Raw genomic sequence first — 22,492 nt, forward strand, 5'->3', positions numbered from 1 at the left:
TATTATATATCATTAAAAGTATCTACTTCTACCTCAATAATTTTTGTGGAAGTAGTTGGATGTCTCACCTTGTAAATCAATGCTAAAATTACACTAAGCATCTATGTGCATATTGTCAACCCATAGTCCTATTAATTGGCATGGTTTCATAAGAAAAATATATTAATTGGCATCGACATGTTAAATTATGTCATATTCTACATATTTATTTTTGAGGAATGCGAACAATGTACACGGTAATTTTTCGAAGTGACAGTCTCAATAGCTTATTGATTGAGAACTGATTGACAGGGTTTCTACATAGGCATGTTCTAGTGGCCCTTTTGATTTGTGTTAATAGCGCCTCCCAATTTTTAGAGAATTGTTAAAAAAAACCTTACAAAAGAGGAATTTTCACTTTTTGTTTGGCTCAAAATTATCGGCCTAAAATCGGCTCGAGTCCACTGATGTCAGAGGGGTTGAACACTTTTTTATTTTCTCTTTCCGTTCTCTATTGCCCAAGCTATAATATCACAAACTTTATTTCTCTCTAAGTTTGATTCTCTGTGCAATAAATATTTGATGTCTTAAACGCAGTGGTCAAAGCAAGCTTACCATACTCAGAGCTGGAGGGGAATGCACCTATAACACAAGCATAGTCAAAACAGAAGGGGGATGCACCTATAACACAAACTTTTGACGCGCCTTAAAACACCCCTAATATATAATGTTGTTGGTTAGGAAATAGAGTACATAATTTGCAACATGATTTGTATTTATTATTTTCGTAATTCCAAAACTTATTGAAAACAAACTGAACCACACAAAATGAGAATGTTGAATGACTGTTGTAGTATTTGTTGTATCAATTGATATAATGATAGAGAACAAGAAAATTCAGACATACTCTAGACATACATCTTACGTGGTTTGCTGTGATTAGTTGTCTAATGAATTAGAATCATCAAAAACACGAATCAGAATAAGCCACATAAGATGTATGTCTAGAGTATGTCTGGATTTTCTTATTCTCTATCATTTTTCATGTATAATGGAGTAAATCTTTTTCTATTTCGGGACACGTTCATAATGTATGATTTGATTGTCTTATCTTTTGGGTATAGTCATATTGCTCTATAATAATTGAGCAGAAAAACTAGCTTATTAAACTTAGCTTCCATGAAATGTAACAACTATTTCAGTTGTGGCAATTGGGTATGAAATGGGAGTTAACAAAAAAGAATATGTGAATAGGACTTGGTTAGGTAATAAAGGGTTGGGTGGTTTTTATAGTTATCGTCATCTTTGTGTTTATAGTAATTTATTATGTACACACATTTTGGTAGCGGTTTCTACGGCCACAATCAAAGAGAGAAAGAGAGAGAATCCTTTATACTTTTGTTATGTTATATATACTCTAGCATCTAGAGATAGAGAGAGAGAGAAATAAAGAGAGAGTTGAGGGAATCGATCACGAAAAGGAAAGGAGAGGTGTTGCCAAGTTTCCCCCTCATCTCCATTTTGGAACTCTACCTAGCTAATAATCCCCTCTCTCTCTCTCTCTCTCTTTCTTTCATTATGAAACTGGAGTGAGTTATTAGACTACTCTGTCTCTATTTTTGGGGGAACAATAAACAGAATTAGCTAGAGGAGAGAAAAAGAAGATTTACAATGTACAAGCTTATAAGTGAAGAGGAGAATGGGCACCTAATACAATGGGGGGCTGGAGATGATGAGGATAAGTATAATAATAACAAGCTCATGTTTATGGAGGAAGGAATAGGATTAGGAGACTCCTCCACACAAGATACAGAAATGGTACAACCCCCTCATCATCTAGTAGGAGCAGTACGAAATGCCCGCAGTGACATACCGAAATCATCTTCCTTACCACTAACCCGTGGAGATCCTGTTGTCGTTGCTGCTTCCTTTTCTGTTTCCAAGACGCGTCTCATTTCCCTTGATGTTTTTAGAGGACTCACCGTCGCGGTAAATATTGAATCTTCTCTCCCTTCTTTTTGTTTCTTTATATTTATTCGTTTTAGCTTGTATGTGTTAAACTAATTAGTCTCTCGTTCCGTTCTCTATCTCTAATTCTTCTCTCAAAATTCGTAAATACTTTAAGAGAATGTAGTACACATTCTATTTCTTTATTTTTATTTTTCCTTTCTTTGGGAATTGGGATCCATGGGATGGGATAGTAACATATTTCAACATTTGTTTGTGTGACAAATAAAATGAATATTAAAAGGAGGGCCATTTTTCAAGGAAAATGTAGACAAAAGCTTTTCTGGATACAATTATCTATTTCTCCCAATATTGGCTCAATCCGCTCTCTGGGCCTCTAATCATATTGTAAAGTCTAGATGCACGAAAATTGTGTCTGAACATGACCGAAATGATGACATGACATACATGGGAGTGGTGGAAAATGGACATGCTGCATCATAGCATCAACAGTCTGGCCACGCAGAAAACAAGTTTTGGGCCATGTGGTACCCTTTAATCATATTGTTTATCGAGTCCAATTTTCTCAAACTTTGAGTAGAGTACTTCCTTGTGTCCACTTTCTTAATGTATTGGGTTATTATTTCTACTTTTTTTTCTTTCAACAAAAAGAATTGTCAATCTCTCATCTCCATTTATCTAAATACAATTTTTGTCTTTTAAAAGTGTATGCAATTTTTCAAAGTCATTATTGGATTAATAAAATGAAGGCAGTCGTGGGTTGGTCGGAGTTGGGGATATTATTTGTGAATCCACATCAGTCCCCTTCTGCCGCATAAATATTTTATTTTTTTCTTCTTCTTTTTGTGCTTATCAAACAGATGCTCTGTCCCGTTTACTTACTTAAGAATTATAGAATAATAAAAGTAAGTTCCATGGTGGATCTTGTTCATTGTTGACAAACAAAGGAAATAAATGCTCAAATATATTTCTCAATGAAAAGTACGGAAACGAACATGGTGCCATGAACTATATAAAGAAATACTTTTTACTCTCTCCATTTTGTCACAATCACATTGATTATGACTATGGTTGTGTATCCATTGGGTTACTGATTTTTTAGTCCTCTCCACAGACCAATCCGAACGATTCGGTCGCTGCATAATTCAATCCGAGCTAATCCATTTGTTACTGAATCAAACTAAATACCTGAACGGTTTGTTCGGTTGGATAACCAAACCACAAAATTACACTTCAACAAAAAGATTCAACTTTAAATGTTAGATCTTTTTATTGTGTGTTACTTTTTTGTTTTTTTTTTAATTATATGATATTTTTTGTTTTCTGATTGTTTTTTCAATAATGGGAAATTTTTTGATGCGTTTTTATGTATTGGCTTAAACATTGAATCTCCACCACCCATCCTGACCATCATATAAAACACAATAGTTTGATTCCGTTATCAGACACACAGCTCTATGCATCAAACCAAATCTTTCGGTTATGACCTTTAATATACGTGCCAATCCGGGTAAGTTAATTATGGCTAACCACACCAAGAGATTGATGACATAAAGTCATAAATGAAACGTGAATTTTAATTTTTTGGTGTCATACGATCGATGATATTTTTTTTAAAAAAAATTTGGTGTGGGGGATGATTGGTGGCTGCAGCTAATGATAATAGTCGATGATGCTGGGGGTGTTGTTCCTGCAATAAATCATTCACCATGGGATGGTGTTACCCTTGCTGATTTTGTCATGCCATTCTTCTTGTTTATTGTTGGACTTTCCCTTGGACTTACATACAAGGTACTTTTCCTACTAACTACTACTACTTTTCTCAATCTAGCTAGCTAGTTAGCTACTTGTTTAACCAATAAGAAAGATAATTAATGTCAATAACCAACATTGTCTGTAGAAAGTGGCACATCGAGACAGAGCTATCGCGACTAGAAAGGCTATACTTCGAGCATTGAAACTTTTAATCCTGGGTCTTGTTTTACAAGGTGTCCTACTTCACTTGATTACAAGTTTTGCGAAATTACTTGCTTAAACATAATACAATCTTGTCCTCGATTTGCTAAAAGTTATTTTCTTGTTTCTACTCGATCCTGTCCTAGGCGGATATATACATGGACTCAACAATCTAACTTATGGTGTTGACATTCAACGCATTAGATGGACTGGTATTCTACAGGTGTAATATTGTCTTCTTAATTCCTCTACTTGCTTCGTACGTTCTAAAATGGTTATCTCTTTGACTTACATGGAAGAAATCAAGAAAGTTCTTCCTTGTTCTGAAATACATCAAGATAATAATGAACAATTGTGTTTTGTCAGAGAATTGCGATAGCTTATCTGTTAACAGCAGTATGTGAGATTTGGCTCAAGCGTGATAACGTTGTTAAGTCGCAGTCATCTTTGATTAAGAAGTATCAATTCCAGTGGTAAGTGATGTTCGGAATATTTTGTATTCTATGTGACCAAGACTTTTAGTTCAATATAGAAATGAGATCTAGTCTATGTGTCTAATATCAAAGTAAAAGTTGGAACTCAATAGTTCCGAGTGGAGATGCTCATAAATAGACCGTTCTCTTGATTTTTTATGATGTTTCTTTTGTCAGAATAGTCCCACATGGGAGAAGGGTGATCTAGCAACCAAGAATATAATGTCTAGATCCTCTCCACTCATTGCCAATTGGTTTTGAGTTGGATTACTGCAAACTTAACATCTTATTTGGTCGCTTCTTGGCCTCCAAAATTTTGTTTCTTTCCATATTTCCAACAGAATCCCATGCTATTTTGCACATTCGGTTTCTCTATCGAAGTGGATCCCATTTTTTGTAGTTTGTCTTCATAGTGTAGAATCTGTGAACATGCCTACAATTTGAATAAGAGTACACGACGGAGTCTTCCAGGGAATGTATTGATGTTTTAGTACGTAGTTGCCATGTCTTCGGCTTCCCACCGTATAGTGTTCTTATCCATCATTTGTCTCATGGTCTAGACATGATCAATGTCATTAAGTACCTATATCTTATCCTCTCCATTAGTTTTTATTTTACAGATTGTTGGAATATCACCTTTATCTATGATCTACAAATTTTAAACGCCATCCTATCTTCTTGCCAGGATATTGGCACTGGTGCTTACCATTACGTATGTTGCGCTGTTATATGGGCTATATGTTCCTGATTGGGAGTACCAAATCCCAAGTGAAAACGGCAGCTCCTCCTTCTCCACAAAGACATTCTTGGTGAGTTTTATCCTCACAATTAAATGGGTGCTTTTTTTATGTTTGAACTTGCATTGGGCTGACCGTCCGTTTCTAAAGGTGAAATGTGGAGTTCGTGGAGACACAGAACCTGCTTGTAATGCTGTTGGAATGATTGACCGAAAGCTGTTGCATATTCAACATTTGTACAGGAGACCTATTTACGCACGAACTAAGGTTGATATAATACAGCATCGGATGTTCACTTTTTTGTCGTGGTTTATTTTACCTTCAATAGTTGTTTTTTCCCCAGGAATGCAGCATCAACTCCCCAGATTACGGCCCACTTCCACCGGATGCACCTTCTTGGTGTCAAGCCCCATTTGATCCCGAAGGACTCTTAAGGTTAATTGTACTTTTTGTTTAAACTTTCATCAGAGGCTCTCCTTCATAATGCTCGGTTACTATCTTGAGGAAGATTTGATTAAATTAACGACGAAATGCAGTTCCTTCCTCTTCCCTATATTTGATGCGATGATTTTTGCTATATGTTGCAGTTCTATAATGGCTATAGTTACTTGCTTAATAGGATTGCAATATGGGCACATTATTGCACACTTTACGGTAATCACTCATTCTTATCCTGAAAAGCTTTTAACTCGAAACGGATTTAGACAGAAGAAATAGTTAAGTTTCTCACCCTCCTTACTCTTTACATATATATTTGCAGGATCACAAAGATAGGATTTTCTCTTGGATGATTCCTGGGTGTGGACTTGTTGCTATAGGCTTTGTCTTGGACTTGTGCGGTAAGAATGTAGTATATAAGGTGGATTACAATTTCGTAATACTCTTCACATCTCATTGAAAGAAAAATTGTATACGAAAACCAACGTGCGGCTTAATTTATAACAAATGTCTGACCGGGTTGTTCTGGCCTATTGAAAGCAAATTGTTGAGACAGAATTTGACTTTGTTCAATGGTAATGGATTGGTCTTAGAAGTAATCTTGTTTTTTCTCCTTGGGTTTATAGGAATGCATGTAAACAAGGCTCTTTACTCAGTAAGTTACACGTGCGTCACAGCGGGGGCTGCTGGAATTCTTTTTGCTATCATCTATATGATGGTGAGATCTCTAATTCATTTGTGTTCATGGTGGGCTTTAGCAAGAAGAAGAGAATGATATCGATAAAAGTTAAAAAAAAAAAAAAAAAAAGTGATGGGTCTGAAGGCATTGTGTGTTTGTTTGGTGTCGGATGCAGGTAGATGTATGTGGAATTAGAAGACCGACGGTAGTTCTAGAGTGGATGGGTATGCACGCTCTCATGATTTATATATTTGCAGCCTGCAATGTTTTACCCTTTCTCTTGCAAGGATTCTACTGGCAGAGACCTGAAAACAACATCGTAACTCTCTCTCGCTCTCTCCATATAACATACAAATTCTTCTCAATTAACCTGCTATGACTTTAACTGATCTTTTTTACTTTTTTTTCCGCAGTTACGATTAATTGGAATTGGATCGTAATACTTGTCTACGATAGAGCGATGATGGGTCGGTCCTAACATAGACTTTGCACCATTATCCTAAGAGGGAGAAGGAGGGACCAAGGGGCCGTAGTACAAGGAGTAAATCAGGGTCTCGCGTTGTATCGTAAAATGGAAGAGGCTAGATTATCATAGAAGCTTCTCTTTTCTTACCTTTTTTTAGCACTAGTACTACTTGTGTTTTCCCCACCCATCCCCCAAAGTCTCTTTCTTGTCCATTAGATGTGGGATTTATTGGGAGGGGGGGTTTTATGTATAAAGCTCCTGAATCTTATGATGAAATAAAGGCTAGATTGGTAGAGTAGTTGAATGAATCCATGTTACAAAGTAGTCTGTGTAATAGGGATCTCTTCTCTGCATATGTGAGAGAACCCTAACCAACTCTTTTACCGGCCGAACGGTAACCCAAATGTTCCCCCTAACTAGCTGACTACTTGGAAGAAGAAAAATTATAGTAACAAAGATTGGAAATAAGAAAACTGGACTTGGTCACAATGCTAGTAGCACAACTATTTTGCCTACCCAAATCAAATTGGTCTTGTGCTTCTAAGCTTCACTAAGCTTTTAAGTAGTTGGGGTCGGGCCACAACGATTAACTCGCCTAAATATTGGCGGAACTCAGTCAAGTTTCCAATAGCTTATTTAGGCGGAACTCAGTCAAGTTTCCAATAGCTCGCTCCTATACATACTTGTGTGTCTATATCTATATATATTATATATAGCGAAGTTTTATAAGGCCTCCCCAGTTTTGTTAAAGAATTTTTTGATGAAAGGCCCAAATTTTGGGCCCAAATACAAAAAAAAACCCAACAAGGTTTATTATCTCACCCAAAACCCAATAATCAAATAATAATTCATATCAAACCCAAATACACATCCCTATGCTTCATCTCTTCCCAACTTGTATCTCTAAGACCTAATGGTTTCTTCTATTCCCTCTTTTGCCCTCCTATATATATCCAACTACTCCCTCCTTTTCCAAACCAAAATTTTCTCTCTCTAAAATATCTCCCTTTTCTTCTCCATAACCGGGTTTCTTTCTCTCTCTACCTCATCGCCCAACACCAAACCCTCTTTTCTCTTTTCTCTTTCCAACCTCACCGGCCATCTCTTCCATCTCTTCCACCTTCATTCATCATCTTCTTCTCTGTAGACCCTCCTTTGCTGCTTCATTCATCATCTTCTTCACTGTAGACCCTACTTTGCTCGTTCACTCATCATCTTCTTCTCTGTTTTCGTTGAAGCCCAGACCTGAAAAGTTCCACCTTCCTTCATTCTTCATCTTCTTCTTGGTGGAAAAACCGTCCCGAGATAGATAACCTTTTTACCTTTTTCGTGGTTCAGTCATCAGCTTCAGTCATCATCTTCTTCTCTGTAGAAACTTCAGTCATCATCTTCTTCTTCCATAAAACCAGGTACCTTTTTATTATTTGTTCATCCTTCTTTTGTGATGATTAGTTTCTGTTTTTGTTCCCAATGTTTATGATTTGTCCGTACAGTTTAGGGTTTTTTCTCTACACTTCTGTTTTCTGTAATTTCATTGTTCAGAATTTGAAAACATTTTGTTAAATGTTAACCTAACTTTTATAATGTGTTAACATATTTGTTGCAATGCTATCTAATGATTACTGTGATTATCATTTTATGAAATGATCAGACATTGCAGTGTGGACCATATGATTTTATCACATATATCTTGTTTGGTCGTTCAGTTTATTAGTTTTTTTCTCAAAACCTTTCCTGTTTTTGTAACTAAACAGGACAGTTTGTGTTAACATTGTGTACCTTTGTACAACATTGTGTGAAATTATTCCAGTTTTTATGACAGTGCAAGGAATGTTGGAACATCTTAATAAATGCTAAAACATTCCATATTTTGTTATAACATTTGACAACCTGTTAAGACATTTTTTGATACTTTCATAACATTTTATTCAAATTTGCAGTATGGAACCTGAAAGGTCACTTTCTACATCTCAAAATAATGACAAGAAGTTAGTATGTGACTCATGGGGCGACGTATTTACGGAGATTGGGCAAATATTTCCCGGTGGTGTCAAAGCTTTTCGACACGCTCTCGGTCGATATACCATTGCAACCAAGAACAACTACAAATATATCAAGAATGAACCAGGTCGTGTGACTGCCGTTTGTTCTAAACCCGGATGTAATTGGAGAGTCCACGGGGTTGCACCATTGGGATGTAAATCCGTGTTTCTTTTGAAAGAATACGAACCGATACACGATTGTCTCGATGTTGTTCTCAAACCTGCGGATCCCAAACTCTCTAGTAAACTTGTTGGCAGCCTAATGGATGACGACATCAGAAAACACCCAAATTGGAGTACTGCTGAAGTTAAAGAAAAGTTTCAAGACGATTACGGTGTTGAGTTGAGCTATTACTTTTCTTACGGTGGTAAGAAGGTAGCCATGGACAAAGTATTCGGGCAGGAGGGTGATTCCTATGCAAAGTTGAAGTGGTACGTAGATTCTTTGGCGACTACTAATCCCAATAGCATAATTGATTTGCAAATCGAACCCACTACCAATAGATTTGTCCGAGTTTTTATTGCGCTTCACGCATCTATCCTTGGGTTTCAACATTGTCGTCCCGTGATCTATATTGATGGAACATTCGCCAAAACACGTTTTAATGGCTGCATTTTAGCTGCGGTTACCAAGGACGGAAACGACGGTATGTTTTCATTTCACATCGTACGTTAACATTCTAATGTTCCTGCCAACACTTGACAAAATTTTAAGAACACGATCTACAATGTCGCTGCATCGAGTGAGATGATGCGTCATTTATTGGTGTCACTGAACATTACCAAGGATGTTTAGACATTGGATCATTTGCTAATGCACTATTGGTTTATGAATCAACAACACTAATTTTGTATTATTATTTTTTTGTTAGGTCTCTTCCCCATTGCTTACGCAGTTGTGGACATTGAGAATGATCATAATTGGGATTGGTTTCTGCAAAATTTGAAATTAGTGGTGGATCCGATCAAACGTTACACCTTTATTTCGGATAGACATGCTGGAATTCTAAAAGGCGTGAAGAATGTTTTTCCCATTGCTCACCACTCATTCTGTGCTTGGCACTTACGCTGTAATCTAAACTTGAGAATACGTAACGGGGCGCGCCAGTCACGTTATTTTCAGAGTCTTATGTTTACGGCGGCACGTGCATTACCCGAGAGCGAGTATCACGCAACCATTGAACAAATGGTTGAGATGGGTGGAACCAATGTGGAGAGGTTTTTCCAATCCCTTAATCCGGAATCATGGGCAGATTCCTTTTTCCCCGGAGATAGGTATTTTGTTTACTCATTTTCAGTTGAAATGTTGAAACACCACGAGCCTTGTTACCGGCACACTTTTAGTTTACCCAGTAATTATTTCACATTTAATCATAGCTTCTGTTATGAGAGGACATTCTTCCTAGTGTTTTGTCATTCCAATTGATGTTTACACATTTAGGGCACGGTTGGAACACAACCTGATTTAATATAAGCATTCCGTACAATGTTGTTACAGACGTTATAATGTTGTCTTACAGGTATGGCGCCATCACTTCCCAACTGTCTGAGAGCTTCAACAACATGGTAAAGAAAGCCCGCGTTCTCCCTATTACAGCATTGTTGGATGCCATAAGACAGAAGATTATGAACAAAATGAGAAAGCATAGAGACGCCGCTATTGGATGGAATACATTTCTTTGCCCATCCATTAACTTGGAGCAACAAGCGAAATACAAAGTTGCGGAGACTTGGAGATACGTCGAGGCAGCCCCACTTATTTATGAAGTATATTCGACTCCACGCCATTCCGTAAATCTTGGTACTCTCACATGCTCTTGTCGGCGTTGGCAAGTAGATTCGCTTCCGTGTCAACATGCAATGTTATGCATCAACAAGACTCGGGGTGATAGTACATGTTTTTACGATCCAGTCTGGACGGTTGAGGCTTACAGGAACACATACCAACATTGTGTTTACCCCGTTCCAAATTATGACGAACCCTATACTTTCGATCCATTAACCAAGACTCTTCCTCCACTAGTTAGAAGGGCACCAGGGAGACCACGTACAACACGGTTGCAGAGTTCCGGAGATGTTACCAGGAGGAAAAGAATATGTCGCAGGTGCAACCAACCCTCTTATCACAACAGTGCAACATGTCGGGCCCAACTGTAGTTCTCATTTTTCTAAATGCTTCAACATCAACGATATGTCTCAACATATTGCAGACTGTCTGTACATTGTGTTGAATGTTTTAGAAAAATATTTTGGTATTTAGTACATATTTTGTTCTCTTGTGAAAATGTTATAACATTCTACAAAATGTTCAGTGAATGAATCCTTACATGTCTTACTATTATTTACAATGTGTCAACATTATGGATTTTTTTGAATACATTCGTATTAATGAAGGAACATTATTACATATTTCTCAAACAGTTATCAATTTGTCCCAGCATTGAAAGGAATGTTCTAACATATATGTGTATGTTCTTCCCTGAAACAAACTCTAAGGGGACAATGCATGTCACACATGTTGTTGAAGAAAAATAATAATATATTCAAATTTACTTCCCAAAATCATCCCATCCAAAATCATTGTATGTTGTTAACATCCCAAAATAATTTAGAAACCATATTTGTTTGTAATCTAATCAAGAATGAAGTCGTTTCGGGTTTAGTGATATGAACATAACCCGTTACCTGAACAACTACTTCATTTTTGATTAAAAAAAATCCTTTACCAAAAAAACATACACAGGGGAAACTACTTCAAGCTCGGGCCATCCTCCAAGATATCGTATTCTCTTTCAAAATGTTGTGTGTTAGCTTGGCCCTCTTCCTTTGTGCCAGGGATACCCAATCTGGGTTTTCTGTACGCTGTTTGGGTCCTGTTGTCGTGCAGTCTGCCACGAGTTCTTCAATTTTCAAAATGACAAACAGACCGCAATCCGGGCTGTTCAAGACACAAACGAAATGTTAAAGCATAACCAATAATGTGTCTACAGTCACAGACAATTCTGAAACATAATGTTAAATGAGACTAAATTATTAATAACTACGTGTGTTTTTATCAAATTTCTAAAAACATAAAAGTTGTTGTTCCAACATTTCCAGGAATGTTAGAACAATTTCAAACTAATTATAACATGCATCATAATGTTGGAACAAATAAAGAGTGAGAACACTTACTTTTCTCCCTGAGTAGGGAATTCTGGCTCCCCAACGACATCTGCATATTTTTGTTGGGTTCCAAACATTGTGAACCCAACTTCTTCCATTACATCCTCGACATATGCCGCGTACTCCCTGGCATTTTCGTAACAGTCCTTGGCCTTCTTCTTGTCAAATGACATTGAGTCATAATGGGTCCACCTATGGAGAAATACATTGTATATCAATAGTGTCCAGTGCGCCCCCCTTCCTGCGTCCCCCGTTGTTGGGTGGCAGATTGGTGCACACACAAACAAGATCTCCGGTTTCCCAGCATTATTACTCAACGTGCGATTGAGCATATGTTCGATTGAAGCTTGGTTGACCTCCGACTTTATCATTGTCTGTCGAACAAACACAAAGTTATCAAAATGTTCTCTCATATAAAAGATGACGATAGGAAAACATTCTAATCTCTTCACTTACGTAGATCTCTGATGGGAGGCAAAGCACACACTTTTCTTTCAATTCTTTTTGGTTAGTGACGAAGGAACTGGCCCAGTTGATAATCTGTGAATCGCATTCTAGATTCATCATCAACATGTCGAGCTGCTTTCCACATATGTCGTTTATCCCGTCACTAAACCACACTTTAGTACTGGAAAACGTGGGAAAAACAGTGTCACTTTTTGCAATGATAGGACATATCAGCCAATGCTAGAACATTACAGTAACCTAAAATTAATGTTACAACACAAACAAGAATGTTTAAACATTCTTGTCCGTGCATGAACATTACAGTAACCTACTCGTACCTTTTGTCACTTTTCCTGATGAATTCTTCCATCAGACCCTTTTCATCTTCCTTGACATTCTTCCAGACTGGGCTTCTTCTCCAGTTTCCAAGCTTCTTAACTTTCTCCTCTTCTGACTTTCCGGCTCCCAACTCTATAATGTCCTCTACATTGATTGTTTTCTTTTTCTCGAGTTGCTTGCCTTTCTCGGTCATGGTTCGGGTTCTTGGCTGTGTTTTAACCCTCTTCACCAAAGAGTTTGGTTTGTTTTTATCTTTCTTTTCCACAACTTCAGCCGTTTCAACCTTTGGCCTATCTACAAAATCGTCTTCAGAAGAACTTTCGTTCTCCACGATCTCGTAGTTTTCATATTCTTTGGCCACTTCACAAACCTCTGAAAAGAAAGCTGAAGGCCAAGTCAGCTGGAAGTCTACTTCTCCCGTCTCTGTTTCACCTACATTCAAAACACTTGCAAAAGACTTTTCACCTGCCCCCCACCACCACACGTTTAACTAGTCAACATTCGATATAAAACCCAAATCTTAACAAAAAGCATTCTCCAATTTTTGATCAATATATATAAACGTTATCACGGATGTTCCAACATTTTACGCATTTATGTGGGAGAAGAACACTTACTTGTTTGTTTCTTATTTATTACTTAGCCGACCAGTCTATTGTCGTTCGTGGTAAAAGAAAGTCTTCAATTGTCGTGGTAAAAGACATCGTGGGAGTACGATAGAACTCTTTTACTTACCGTTTATCAAAAAACTTGTAACGATGGCCGAACAATTTATGTTCATACCAATCATCTGACAAGTAAGTAAGAATTTCAGAGAAGATAGATTGATTGCACACAAGTTAATACGTTGCTTTAAAAAAAAAAACTAGAAATGATACCAACTTTAATCTAAACAAAGACAATATCCATTAATTTTATAACAGAAACATAAATGTTGAAGCATTGTGGTGTTTGCTCCAACATTTCCAAATTCTTATCAAGCAAAGACAGGAATGTCAACAGAAGTAAAGAATTGCGTGAGCATTTACTCACTTGACCCAGCAACTTGGCTCTCTTTCTGCTCCTGGTTGTGCCCCTCCCCTGAAGTTTGACCCTTTTCCAACTCATCAGAAATTGCCCTCTTACCCTTATTGTCTATTTCTGCTCCTTCAGCTTGGGCCTCGGCATCACTTTCTTTTTCGTTGCGGGCCTCTACGTTTACTTGTTCCGCATTTTTTGGGGCTACTTCCTGCTCCACTATCTTCTCTCCACCATCTCCACTCTCCACCTCTTGTCTAACCTCCCCACCCTCCACCTCCTCTCCAACAGTCACCAACTCTCTACCAACCTCGTCTCTAACATCCACCTCCCCTCCTACACCAAAATCAAATTCCAATACATCATTTTTCTCTCCTCTATCTCTCTTCATCCTCTCCAACTCCTCTTTTAATACTTCTCTCTCTCTCTTAACCTTCTCACTTTCTCTCTTAACCCTCTCACACTCTCTCTTAACCAACAAATTTTCTTCTCTCAACCTCTCCACTTCCTCCTTCAACTTTTCTACTTCCTCCTCATTCATCTCCTCCACCACCCTCTCCGTGAACTTTAACAACTCTTCCTCTTCCACAGACTCCGCCACCAACTCCACCTTCACCTACAAGAAGGGATACATAAGGTTATTATCTCAACACCTCTTAAAAAAACACATGCACTTAATTACATGTTCCAACATTTGTGCAAATGTTCCAACATTTCCAAAAATGTCACTCAGACATTAGTTATGTTAGAACATTAGTTTAAATCACCGAGACATTATAAGAAATGTTAAAACAAATTACCTGCTCTTCTGTAATGCTTTCCAGCTCTTCTTCCAGTCCTTTAAGGAAGAATGGCTCGATCATCCATCGAGCTATTCTAGGACTGACCCCTACTTCTCCAACCAGGTCCTCATGGATCCTGGTGTGCATGCAATACCAGTACTGCAAAGAAATTAAACACTCTTAGGTCAGTACTGTTTTTCTTTATCACCATAAGAAATGGAAACACAATTTATAACATGCCCAAACATTCTCCAAAATGTTCCAGCATTACAGAAGCCCCAATAAAATGATGAAACATTTAAAAGAATGTCAGAGCAAACTAATTTGAATTTTATCACTATAAGAAATTATGAAACATTTAAGTGCATGGTTATGAATACTTACGGGGAGAAGAGTCAGGCATCCTGAAGCTTTTTCCGGGTCTTCCGAGTGCTTGTTTATTCTCTCCATCATGTAGGAGTGAATAGCTCTCGCCCATGAAACTCTTTTCATCATTCTCTCCGTTTGGAGATTGTGATAAAAACTCCCGACAACCGAGGAGCCGGCAGCTGAAGCAAACAGGAATGTGGCTGCCATGTACATAATCCATAGTTTCAAGAACTCAATGGCCGGAGCCTTTGTTCTTGCAGCCACATGCAAAGCCTTCTCGATGCTGGGACCCCCAAAAGATGCAGCCTTTCCCTCAACAATACAGTCTTTGAAATACTTGCTCAAAAACTGGTCCTTAGCCACATCTATGGTGACATTGGTTGGGAATGCATCATATATTTGTCCTTCCATCGGGACTCCCAACAACAAAGCAACATCTCCGGGAGTGAACTGAATCAACTTCCCTCCGATGTTGAAGGCTTGGCTCTGTTTGTCATAGCAGTACAGAAGATCATAGATGGCTTTGTTCGGCTTCTCCATCACATTCTCTGATCGGAAACTAAAACTGGTCACTGCCTTAAATAAGGCCCCGAATGGTGAAGAAAGCAACATCTCCCTTTGCTCTTCAGTAATATATAACTGCAATTCCCGCGCCACCTTGAAAACTGCTTTGAAGTTGCATTTGTAATTGAAAGCAGCTTTCTTCTTCTGCTCTTTAGCCCCTGTTGGTTTTGGTTGAGGCTCCACCTTGTCCACTCTCGCCTTTGAAGTAAACCCACGGTGCTTCACAGAAACAATAACAGAAATGTCAGGGCATTCAACAAAATGTTACAACAGTAGACTTAATGCTTCATCACAATAAATAATGGGAGATCATTGTTTAATGTGTCTACACAATAAGCATAGGCCTCTACACAATAATGACAGATCAATAATTGAAGCAACAGTTTACAGAATGTTAACACACTAACAAATATGCATAACAATTATAAGAAATGTGAGAACACAAACATTATTGTCAGAACATAGTAAAAAATGTTTATACAATAACACACCTTTGCTTTTTGTGGGCTGGCAACTTTCTTGCCTTTCTTGCTGGGCCCAGCACTTGATGCCTCTTCAGCAGGTCTCTTCCTGGGGCTAGCCCTCACAGGAGTCTGCTGTTTCAATTCAGCACCATCTACTTTCTTGGTGTTAGTTTTTGCCATCTTTGGATTGTCTGCAAAAGTTCATATGTTTCAAACAAACACAAAGACAAACAAAAGCAGAATGTATTTACACAACCAAATTGTATAAACATATACTAGTTTTTTTTATCACAACCATGAATGGTAAAAAAAAAAACATTATGTTAATCAACAACCCATAAATCTTGAACAAATGACTAAATTTCTCCACAGAAACATAAATGTTAAAACAACCCTAACCTAGAAACTTGATGTAGTATCATAAACACCCAAATGACCTTTATGTGTAGATGCATGCTTTCGAAATCACTAACAACTATAAAAATGTCTGAACATAATCCAACATTTCTTCAACACAACCCACAATGATAAACCAAATCATGCACTTCATAAACAAAGACAGACCCCCAAAAAAACAAAGACAAAGTACTAAATGTCTCCACAGAAACCTAACTTTCGGATCACAACCCTAAATGTTAAAACAAAACTAACCTAGAAGCTTGATGAAGAACCATAAACACCCAAATGGTTCTGAAATCACAAAACAACAACCAAAATGTTTTATCACAAACTTTAGAGCAACTTAACCCTAAAACTTTTTCGAAAAACAACCCAAAATGATTTATCACAGACTATAGATCAGACTACTAAACTTGAAATCATAAACCCTAATTGTTTGAAAATTCCCCCAAATTTTCAAACACCCCTAAATCTGTACCAAAACCCACAGATGTGAAACAAGAAACCCAAAAAATGTTCCAACAATCATAATAATTTACTAACAACAGAGATAGAATCAAGAGTTAGAGGAAGAACAGAGATGTACCTGTTTGTGAAAGAGAGAGAAATCGAGAGAGAAGCTTTAGATTCGTTGAAACAGAGAGAAATAGAGAGAAAAAAGATGAGATCCGGTTGTTTAAATAGGTTTGGTTGAGAGAGTTTCGGCTGTAACGTTTGGACTCTAAGAGGCGTTAATGGCTGAGGGATTTCGCTTGAAAAAGAGACAGAGAGAGAGAGAGATGGACCGGTTTTCTGGTTTTGATCGAGATAGAGAGGAGAGATAGAGTGAATCGGTTGAATGAAGAGAGAGAGAGAGAGATAGAGAGGGTTGTGTCTTACCGGTTTGAATGAGGAGAGAGAGAGAAGAGAGAGAGTTTGATCGAAATAGAGAGAGAGTTTGATCGAAATGGAGGGAGAAGATAGGATTTCAAGTTAGAGAGAGAGAGAGAGCGCGGAAGCCAAGAGAGGGATGTGTGTTGTGTCTAATCAAAGTCAGGGAGAGAAAGAGAAAGGCTGGGTGTGTTGGCGGGAAATGTGTGAGGGATAAGAGAGGGAACAATTTCTTTTGGAGGGATAGAGAGGTAATCTAACATTTTGGGTTTTTTTTGAAATATAAATCCCTATTGGGTTGGATTTCCTATTTGGGCTGTGTTTTTGGGCCTTAGATTTATCCTCTCTTTGTTAAAAGGCCTCCCCATGAACCATTTTACTTGGTAAATTATCATTGGGGGGGGGGGGGGGGGGGGGGGGGCTTTTAACAAAAATGAGGGGCCCTATAAAATCTCTCATATATATATATTATATCTATTATATATAACACAATGGTGTTTTTTGAGGTGAGCCGTAGATTTATGTCTTTGATATTCACGTCCATCCAATATTCATCAAGTTTTATCTAATCTAACGACTAAAATTGAATTTCAAACCCACTAAATTAGAAGTTCCTTAATTCTCTCCCACTTTTTTTTATAACCAACCACAAAAACCCACTATATCCCACGATTTATGACTAGAGGTAATTACTAGAAAGGTCAAAATAATATTGAAAATGAGTAGAAAAGCACAAAACATTTGAAAATTATTATTCAGGTCAAAAAGTGTGCAAATACTATAATACCCTTTTTTGTCACTTTGTATAACTAAATTCTTTTATTTTTCTTTAAATTTTAAATCGATATAACTTTTGTTTGAGATGTCGGATTTCTATAAAAATTATATATTTAGAAATGATTTTTCATTAGCTTTCTAACAAGATCCACTTTCAATACTTTTTTTCAAAAAAAAAACCCAGAAAAAAACACCGTTTTTTTCCTTTACGTTTTTATGCAAACGTGTTTGCAACAATCTGTTGTGCAAACGTGTTTGCAACAATCTGATCTGCAAACGTGTTTGCATAATGTAAACTGCAAACGTGTTTGCATAATGTAAACTGCAAACTGTGTTTGCAAAATGTAAACTGTGTTTGCAAAATGTAAACTGCAAACTGTGTTTGCAAAATATAGTTTGCAAACTGTGTTTGCAAAATGTAGATTGCAAACATGATTTGCAAGCTTTGAATAATATAATCTTCAGTTGCATGTCTTGCAACCCAAAGAGGGAGGGAGAGAGAGATGGGAAAAGAGGAATTCCTACTAGATGGTTTAAACGACGAATCCCTTCTCCCATTAATGCATACAACTAAAAATCTGAAAGTAAATAATTCGTTTAAAAACATCAAGAGTATTTCCAAGATGATCCTCTGGCTAATAAATTTCATTTAGGAGTAGCTTACTTTCCTCCTTTAGCCCTTATTATGATCACTAAATAGAACAAGATAACAGTAACAAATAACTGAAAACCCATACACACAAAATTATTCAAAATCTTAATTAAAACAACAACTGTTATTTTACAAGATATTGAAAAAATATCAAATGAAGTTGAAAGTGCATCATCCTTCAACACATCCTCCTAGTTCCGAGAAAATAAGAACAATAACCCAAAACAAAGAAATTAAGATGTCTCTTGTGTGAAATCGCCATATAACCTGAATGAACATCGCCATTGCAGGACTTAGCTCCATTTTTCCTAGTTTTTTCTAGGTCAGATAAAATCAAACTCACAAGATCCGGCCTTTCCTTAATGTTACTCCAAGCATTACACATCCAATCTTGTGAACGTCATAAGTCGCGGGAACTAAATGTGGAAAATCGCCCTTCACCTGCAAGATCAAAAGAATGCTCAAATTTAAACAAAGTACATAGTAGCAGAACAACATAAAGGCATTTACTTATCTCCTAATAGGTTTGAAAATGAAGTTTTCATTTCATCAAGCTTCAGTAATCCAAGTGTTACTTGAAATGTAACCATGGTCATTCATCCTTACCTTTTAAGTAGATGTGAAATCTTTCATCATCTGGTTCTTGAGAAACCACAATGTCTTCCCATCATCCATCATTCCACCATGCATCCACAAGGGAGCCAACTTTAACAAGACCCAATAATGTTTTTGATGGATCAGGACGAATAGTTGTTCTCCCACACAAACGGACACTCAATTTGTCAGGCATCGCAATCCTCAACGCTGGAATCCATTCCTGCATCATTGAACAACACATATTTAATCAAAACTGTATTAATAACAATGTATATAATCAATTATTCAGAACGATACCCAAACAATGTTGGATCAAGCATATGTTTGAACCATTGCATAAAAGTTAATACTGTTATAGATAGTAGAAATTTTACCTCCAAATTTTTGGTTTCATCTAATGCATCTTTTAAACCTTGGTACTGCACCTTCACCTTGTCTTTGTGTCGCTTGAGAACCACGCCTCTAAACCAACTTAAAACTCATTAAGGTAGATAACAAACACACAACATCCATCTTACATACTAATTATGAATGTTTGTCGATCAAACGATAAAAGTTGGGGCTAACTTGGTAGTGACATATATCTATTCCTCAATCACTTGGCGTATTTTCTTTCCGCAACAACACCCGCACATACATCCAGTTTTCTCTAATAGTAATTTAGTACTCACATTATTTTTTTCTTAACCGTCAATTGCAACTGCAGAACGAATTGATTCCCACAAGACATCAAGACCCTTCGAGCACGAGTTCTTGCTTGAACAATTACAATGCTCTAGTTGATGGTGAACAAATTTGATGTTATAACTATGAAGATATTGGCACATTGATCTTGATGTGAAAATATTCAAAACTAATCGACTAAAATTCAGACGAGTTCTTGATCTAAAAGTTATCAAACTACCACTAACCAGACCTAGGAAAATCAGATTCTTCAGTACCTAGAACCAGTTATCACAAATTCGTACCAGTAAGGATTTAAATTCCTAAAATACCTAGTTTTTGACTACATTTATTCTTTGGATTAGGTTAGATCTTTCCTTGTTTATCATTCTCCATGCAAATACAATATGATACTTTCAGTTTAATCAAATCAGTAAAACACAATTTCGTCAAACATCAATCTGTAATACTCTGATTAGCCCAAGCACTACTTCAAATCTAAATAATCGAACCCAATTTTCACCCAGAACCAATTAAAACAAACAGTAAATATGACCCTAAACTAAAAATTAATAATCCAAGAGAAAGTTGCAAACTTCAAATACCACAAAGTGAATACATAAGAACCTAGAAACCAAAAACCCCTAATATATCAAGAGACGAATCATTTAAAGAAAACCCTAAAAATTGTGTGCATACTAATTTTAATTTATAGATCATACTAACAATCTAATTTTAGAAAGTTCAAAGCAAGAAAGATGGATAAGCATAAAATAAGAAAAATACCTGATCCAAGGATGGATTTGATATCATCACCGGCTGGGGTTGTGTTTCCCCCAAAGCGCGAGCAAGTAAGAGGCAATAACTTTCGTTTCTGCTAAAACCTATTAGAAAAACAAAATTCTCAGTCTCTGAACTACAGAAATTAGGGTTTCAGCATGCTTATATTGACCCTGCTAAACAAATTGAAAAACAAAAATCGTTCACGCGAAGATGATGATGACAATCAGGAACTAATAGAAAGAAGGAATAAGAACCACGGAGAAGAAGAAAAACGCCCACAAAACTGGTCAGTTTCGTGAGAGAAAGGGGCTTTTATGGATAAGGGTATTTTGGGAATCAAAATATTAAAAAAATGAACTGAATGATAATTTCTGATATTATTTTAGACTTGATATATCATTAGGGATAATATTTTGACAAGTTTTAGTTAATAAAGAAGGTGGCCAATATATGGACAATCAAATATTTTATGTGGACAACTATTTTATATGGACAATTGATAAAATTACAAATCTTAAATGGACAACAATTTTTATAAGGAGGCATTAATCTTATATTTTTCAATCAGTCCTTCTCCTTCGTTGCTTTTCCTATCCCACTCATAAAGACCTTCCAATGAACATCTCAAAATTAAGAAGTTTCAATTTCTAGGGTTTTGATAAAGTGAGATTTGGGTATGTTAAAAACCTGCTCAATTAAGTCGATGATGGTTTTTACTAAGAACTTACCTTTCTTCAAACGTTTTTGCTAATCTTTCTCAATCTGTGAAGAAATCTTCGAACTCTTCTTCTGCTGGCATCTTCACCGCCATTATTATACTTAGGCAATCAGCCTCTGATTGATTTTCTAGTTGACTCCCCTTCGTTCAAATCCTTTTCCCTAAGAAGACTACTTCTAGTATAAACATGTCTGAATAGTAAAGAAGTAGAGAGAGAAAAGATGAATGGATATGAAGTAATTATAAGGTGTTCTCTAACTTTCTCTCTCTAGAATTTGAATTAAACGTTTAAGCAATCAATTTTATTGGCCACCCTTGAACTAATTAATTTCAAAATTGAAACACTCCCTCTAAGAAAAGATCCTCAAAATTTTGATTTAACAGAACACTTTAAAGTAGGACTAAAACCTAGTTCATGAAATTTTGAATTACTTCGAAATTGAACCCTAAGTTAATCATGGAGGATTTGAATTCCCAAGTTTTAACTCCATATCTTTTAAAGATTTTCTACAACTTCCACTGACAAGTGCACATGAACCGTTATTATGGCATCTACAGAAAAATAAAACCAGAGTTTTATGATATGATGTTGCCGTTAAATTCATCATCTCCGGCGTGATCATAGAACTCAGGTAATAATCCGTCAGTCTGGCAGTTTAGTTTTCTATCGAAAATCTATTGTATTTGTTTAGTCCCTGAATCAATTATTGTTTAATATTTAAGGCTTTAAAGTTTTGTCCCCCAATTAAAAATAAGTCAATTCCTTCCAGCACAGTTGACTTGCACCGACCCGAAAATTGTTGTCCACATAATGTATTTGATTGTCCATATATTGGTCACCATAAAGAAATATACTTGTTTTTTTAGCTATTATGAAATCTTTTACTACCTAAATAGTCATTTTCTATTATGACTACTAAAAAAAACTCCTTAATTTTCTAACTAATTTTCTAACTACCCACAAACACATTTCCTATTTGACAACTGTTTAATCTTTCTATTTTAAAATTCCTTACCATTTTTATTGTATTTTTATTACCTTCTCATAACATAATTATAAAAAATCCGTGCCCATAGGGCACGGGCTATACGCCTATACCCTAGTATATATATATATATATTAATATATATACACCCATATCTATGGA

The 22,492-nt window shown here is 36.6% G+C and overlaps 2 protein-coding genes and 1 long non-coding RNA gene across 4 annotated transcripts; 1 reads left to right on the top strand and 2 right to left on the bottom strand.

Annotated features, from left to right (window-relative positions):
* The first annotated feature begins 1,333 nt into the window (after positions 1-1,333).
* Positions 1,334-6,991, top strand: LOC147542351 (uncharacterized). Of its 2 annotated transcripts, XM_086635143.1 has the most exons (13): positions 1,334-1,968; positions 3,601-3,738; positions 3,848-3,935; positions 4,050-4,126; positions 4,270-4,376; positions 5,062-5,185; positions 5,264-5,380; positions 5,457-5,548; positions 5,701-5,767; positions 5,874-5,952; positions 6,178-6,269; positions 6,406-6,549; positions 6,644-6,991. In XM_086635143.1, the coding sequence occupies exons 1-13, from the start codon at positions 1,651-1,653 to the stop codon at positions 6,668-6,670; spliced, it is 1,470 nt and encodes a 489-aa protein (XP_086491269.1). In that variant the 5' UTR covers positions 1,334-1,650; the 3' UTR covers positions 6,671-6,991. The 2 variants fall into 2 exon arrangements, with proteins under 2 accessions (XP_086491269.1, XP_086491268.1); XM_086635142.1 differs by having other exon boundaries at positions 1,413-1,968; positions 5,062-5,380.
* Positions 6,992-12,117: 5,126 nt separating this feature from the next.
* LOC147542352 (uncharacterized) lies at positions 12,118-16,073 on the bottom strand. Its single transcript, XM_086635295.1, has 8 exons — positions 15,913-16,073; positions 14,873-15,640; positions 14,507-14,647; positions 13,722-14,322; positions 12,689-13,121; positions 12,360-12,531; positions 12,185-12,277; positions 12,118-12,144 (listed from the first exon to the last, which is right to left on the bottom strand). The coding sequence occupies exons 1-8, from the start codon at positions 16,063-16,065 to the stop codon at positions 12,118-12,120; spliced, it is 2,388 nt and encodes a 795-aa protein (XP_086491421.1). The 5' UTR covers positions 16,066-16,073.
* Positions 16,074-18,644: 2,571 nt separating this feature from the next.
* Positions 18,645-20,915, bottom strand: LOC147542353 (uncharacterized). The gene is made up of 4 exons (XR_015223516.1): positions 20,630-20,915; positions 19,555-19,642; positions 19,190-19,400; positions 18,645-19,024 (listed from the first exon to the last, which is right to left on the bottom strand). It is a non-coding gene; the product is annotated as an uncharacterized LOC147542353 (long non-coding RNA).
* Between the last annotated feature and the right edge of the window lie 1,577 nt (positions 20,916-22,492).

This window comes from Eschscholzia californica, unplaced genomic scaffold, assembly GCF_041429995.1.
Source record: "Eschscholzia californica isolate CP2 unplaced genomic scaffold, dmEscCali1.0.p SCAF_4, whole genome shotgun sequence".
In the NCBI taxonomy this organism is placed as follows: Eukaryota; Viridiplantae; Streptophyta; class Magnoliopsida; order Ranunculales; family Papaveraceae; genus Eschscholzia; species Eschscholzia californica.

Bases quoted from the DNA above. Each gene is read 5' to 3' on its own strand.
- LOC147542351 (XM_086635142.1), top strand. From the start codon at position 1,651: ATGTACAAGCTTATAAGTGAAGAGGAGAATGGGCACCTAATACAATGG. The intron at 1,969-3,600 runs GTAAATATTGAA...TGGTGGCTGCAG, and splicing joins TTAGAGGACTCACCGTCGCG to CTAATGATAATAGTCGATGA. The intron at 3,739-3,847 runs GTACTTTTCCTA...CATTGTCTGTAG, and splicing joins CCCTTGGACTTACATACAAG to AAAGTGGCACATCGAGACAG.
- LOC147542352 (XM_086635295.1), bottom strand. From the start codon at position 16,065: ATGGCAAAAACTAACACCAAGAAAGTAGATGGTGCTGAATTGAAACAG. The intron at 12,532-12,688 runs GTACGAGTAGGT...CACGTTTTCCAG, and splicing joins ATCAGGAAAAGTGACAAAAG to TACTAAAGTGTGGTTTAGTG. The intron at 12,278-12,359 runs GTAAGTGAAGAG...TTTGTTCGACAG, and splicing joins GCCTCCCATCAGAGATCTAC to ACAATGATAAAGTCGGAGGT.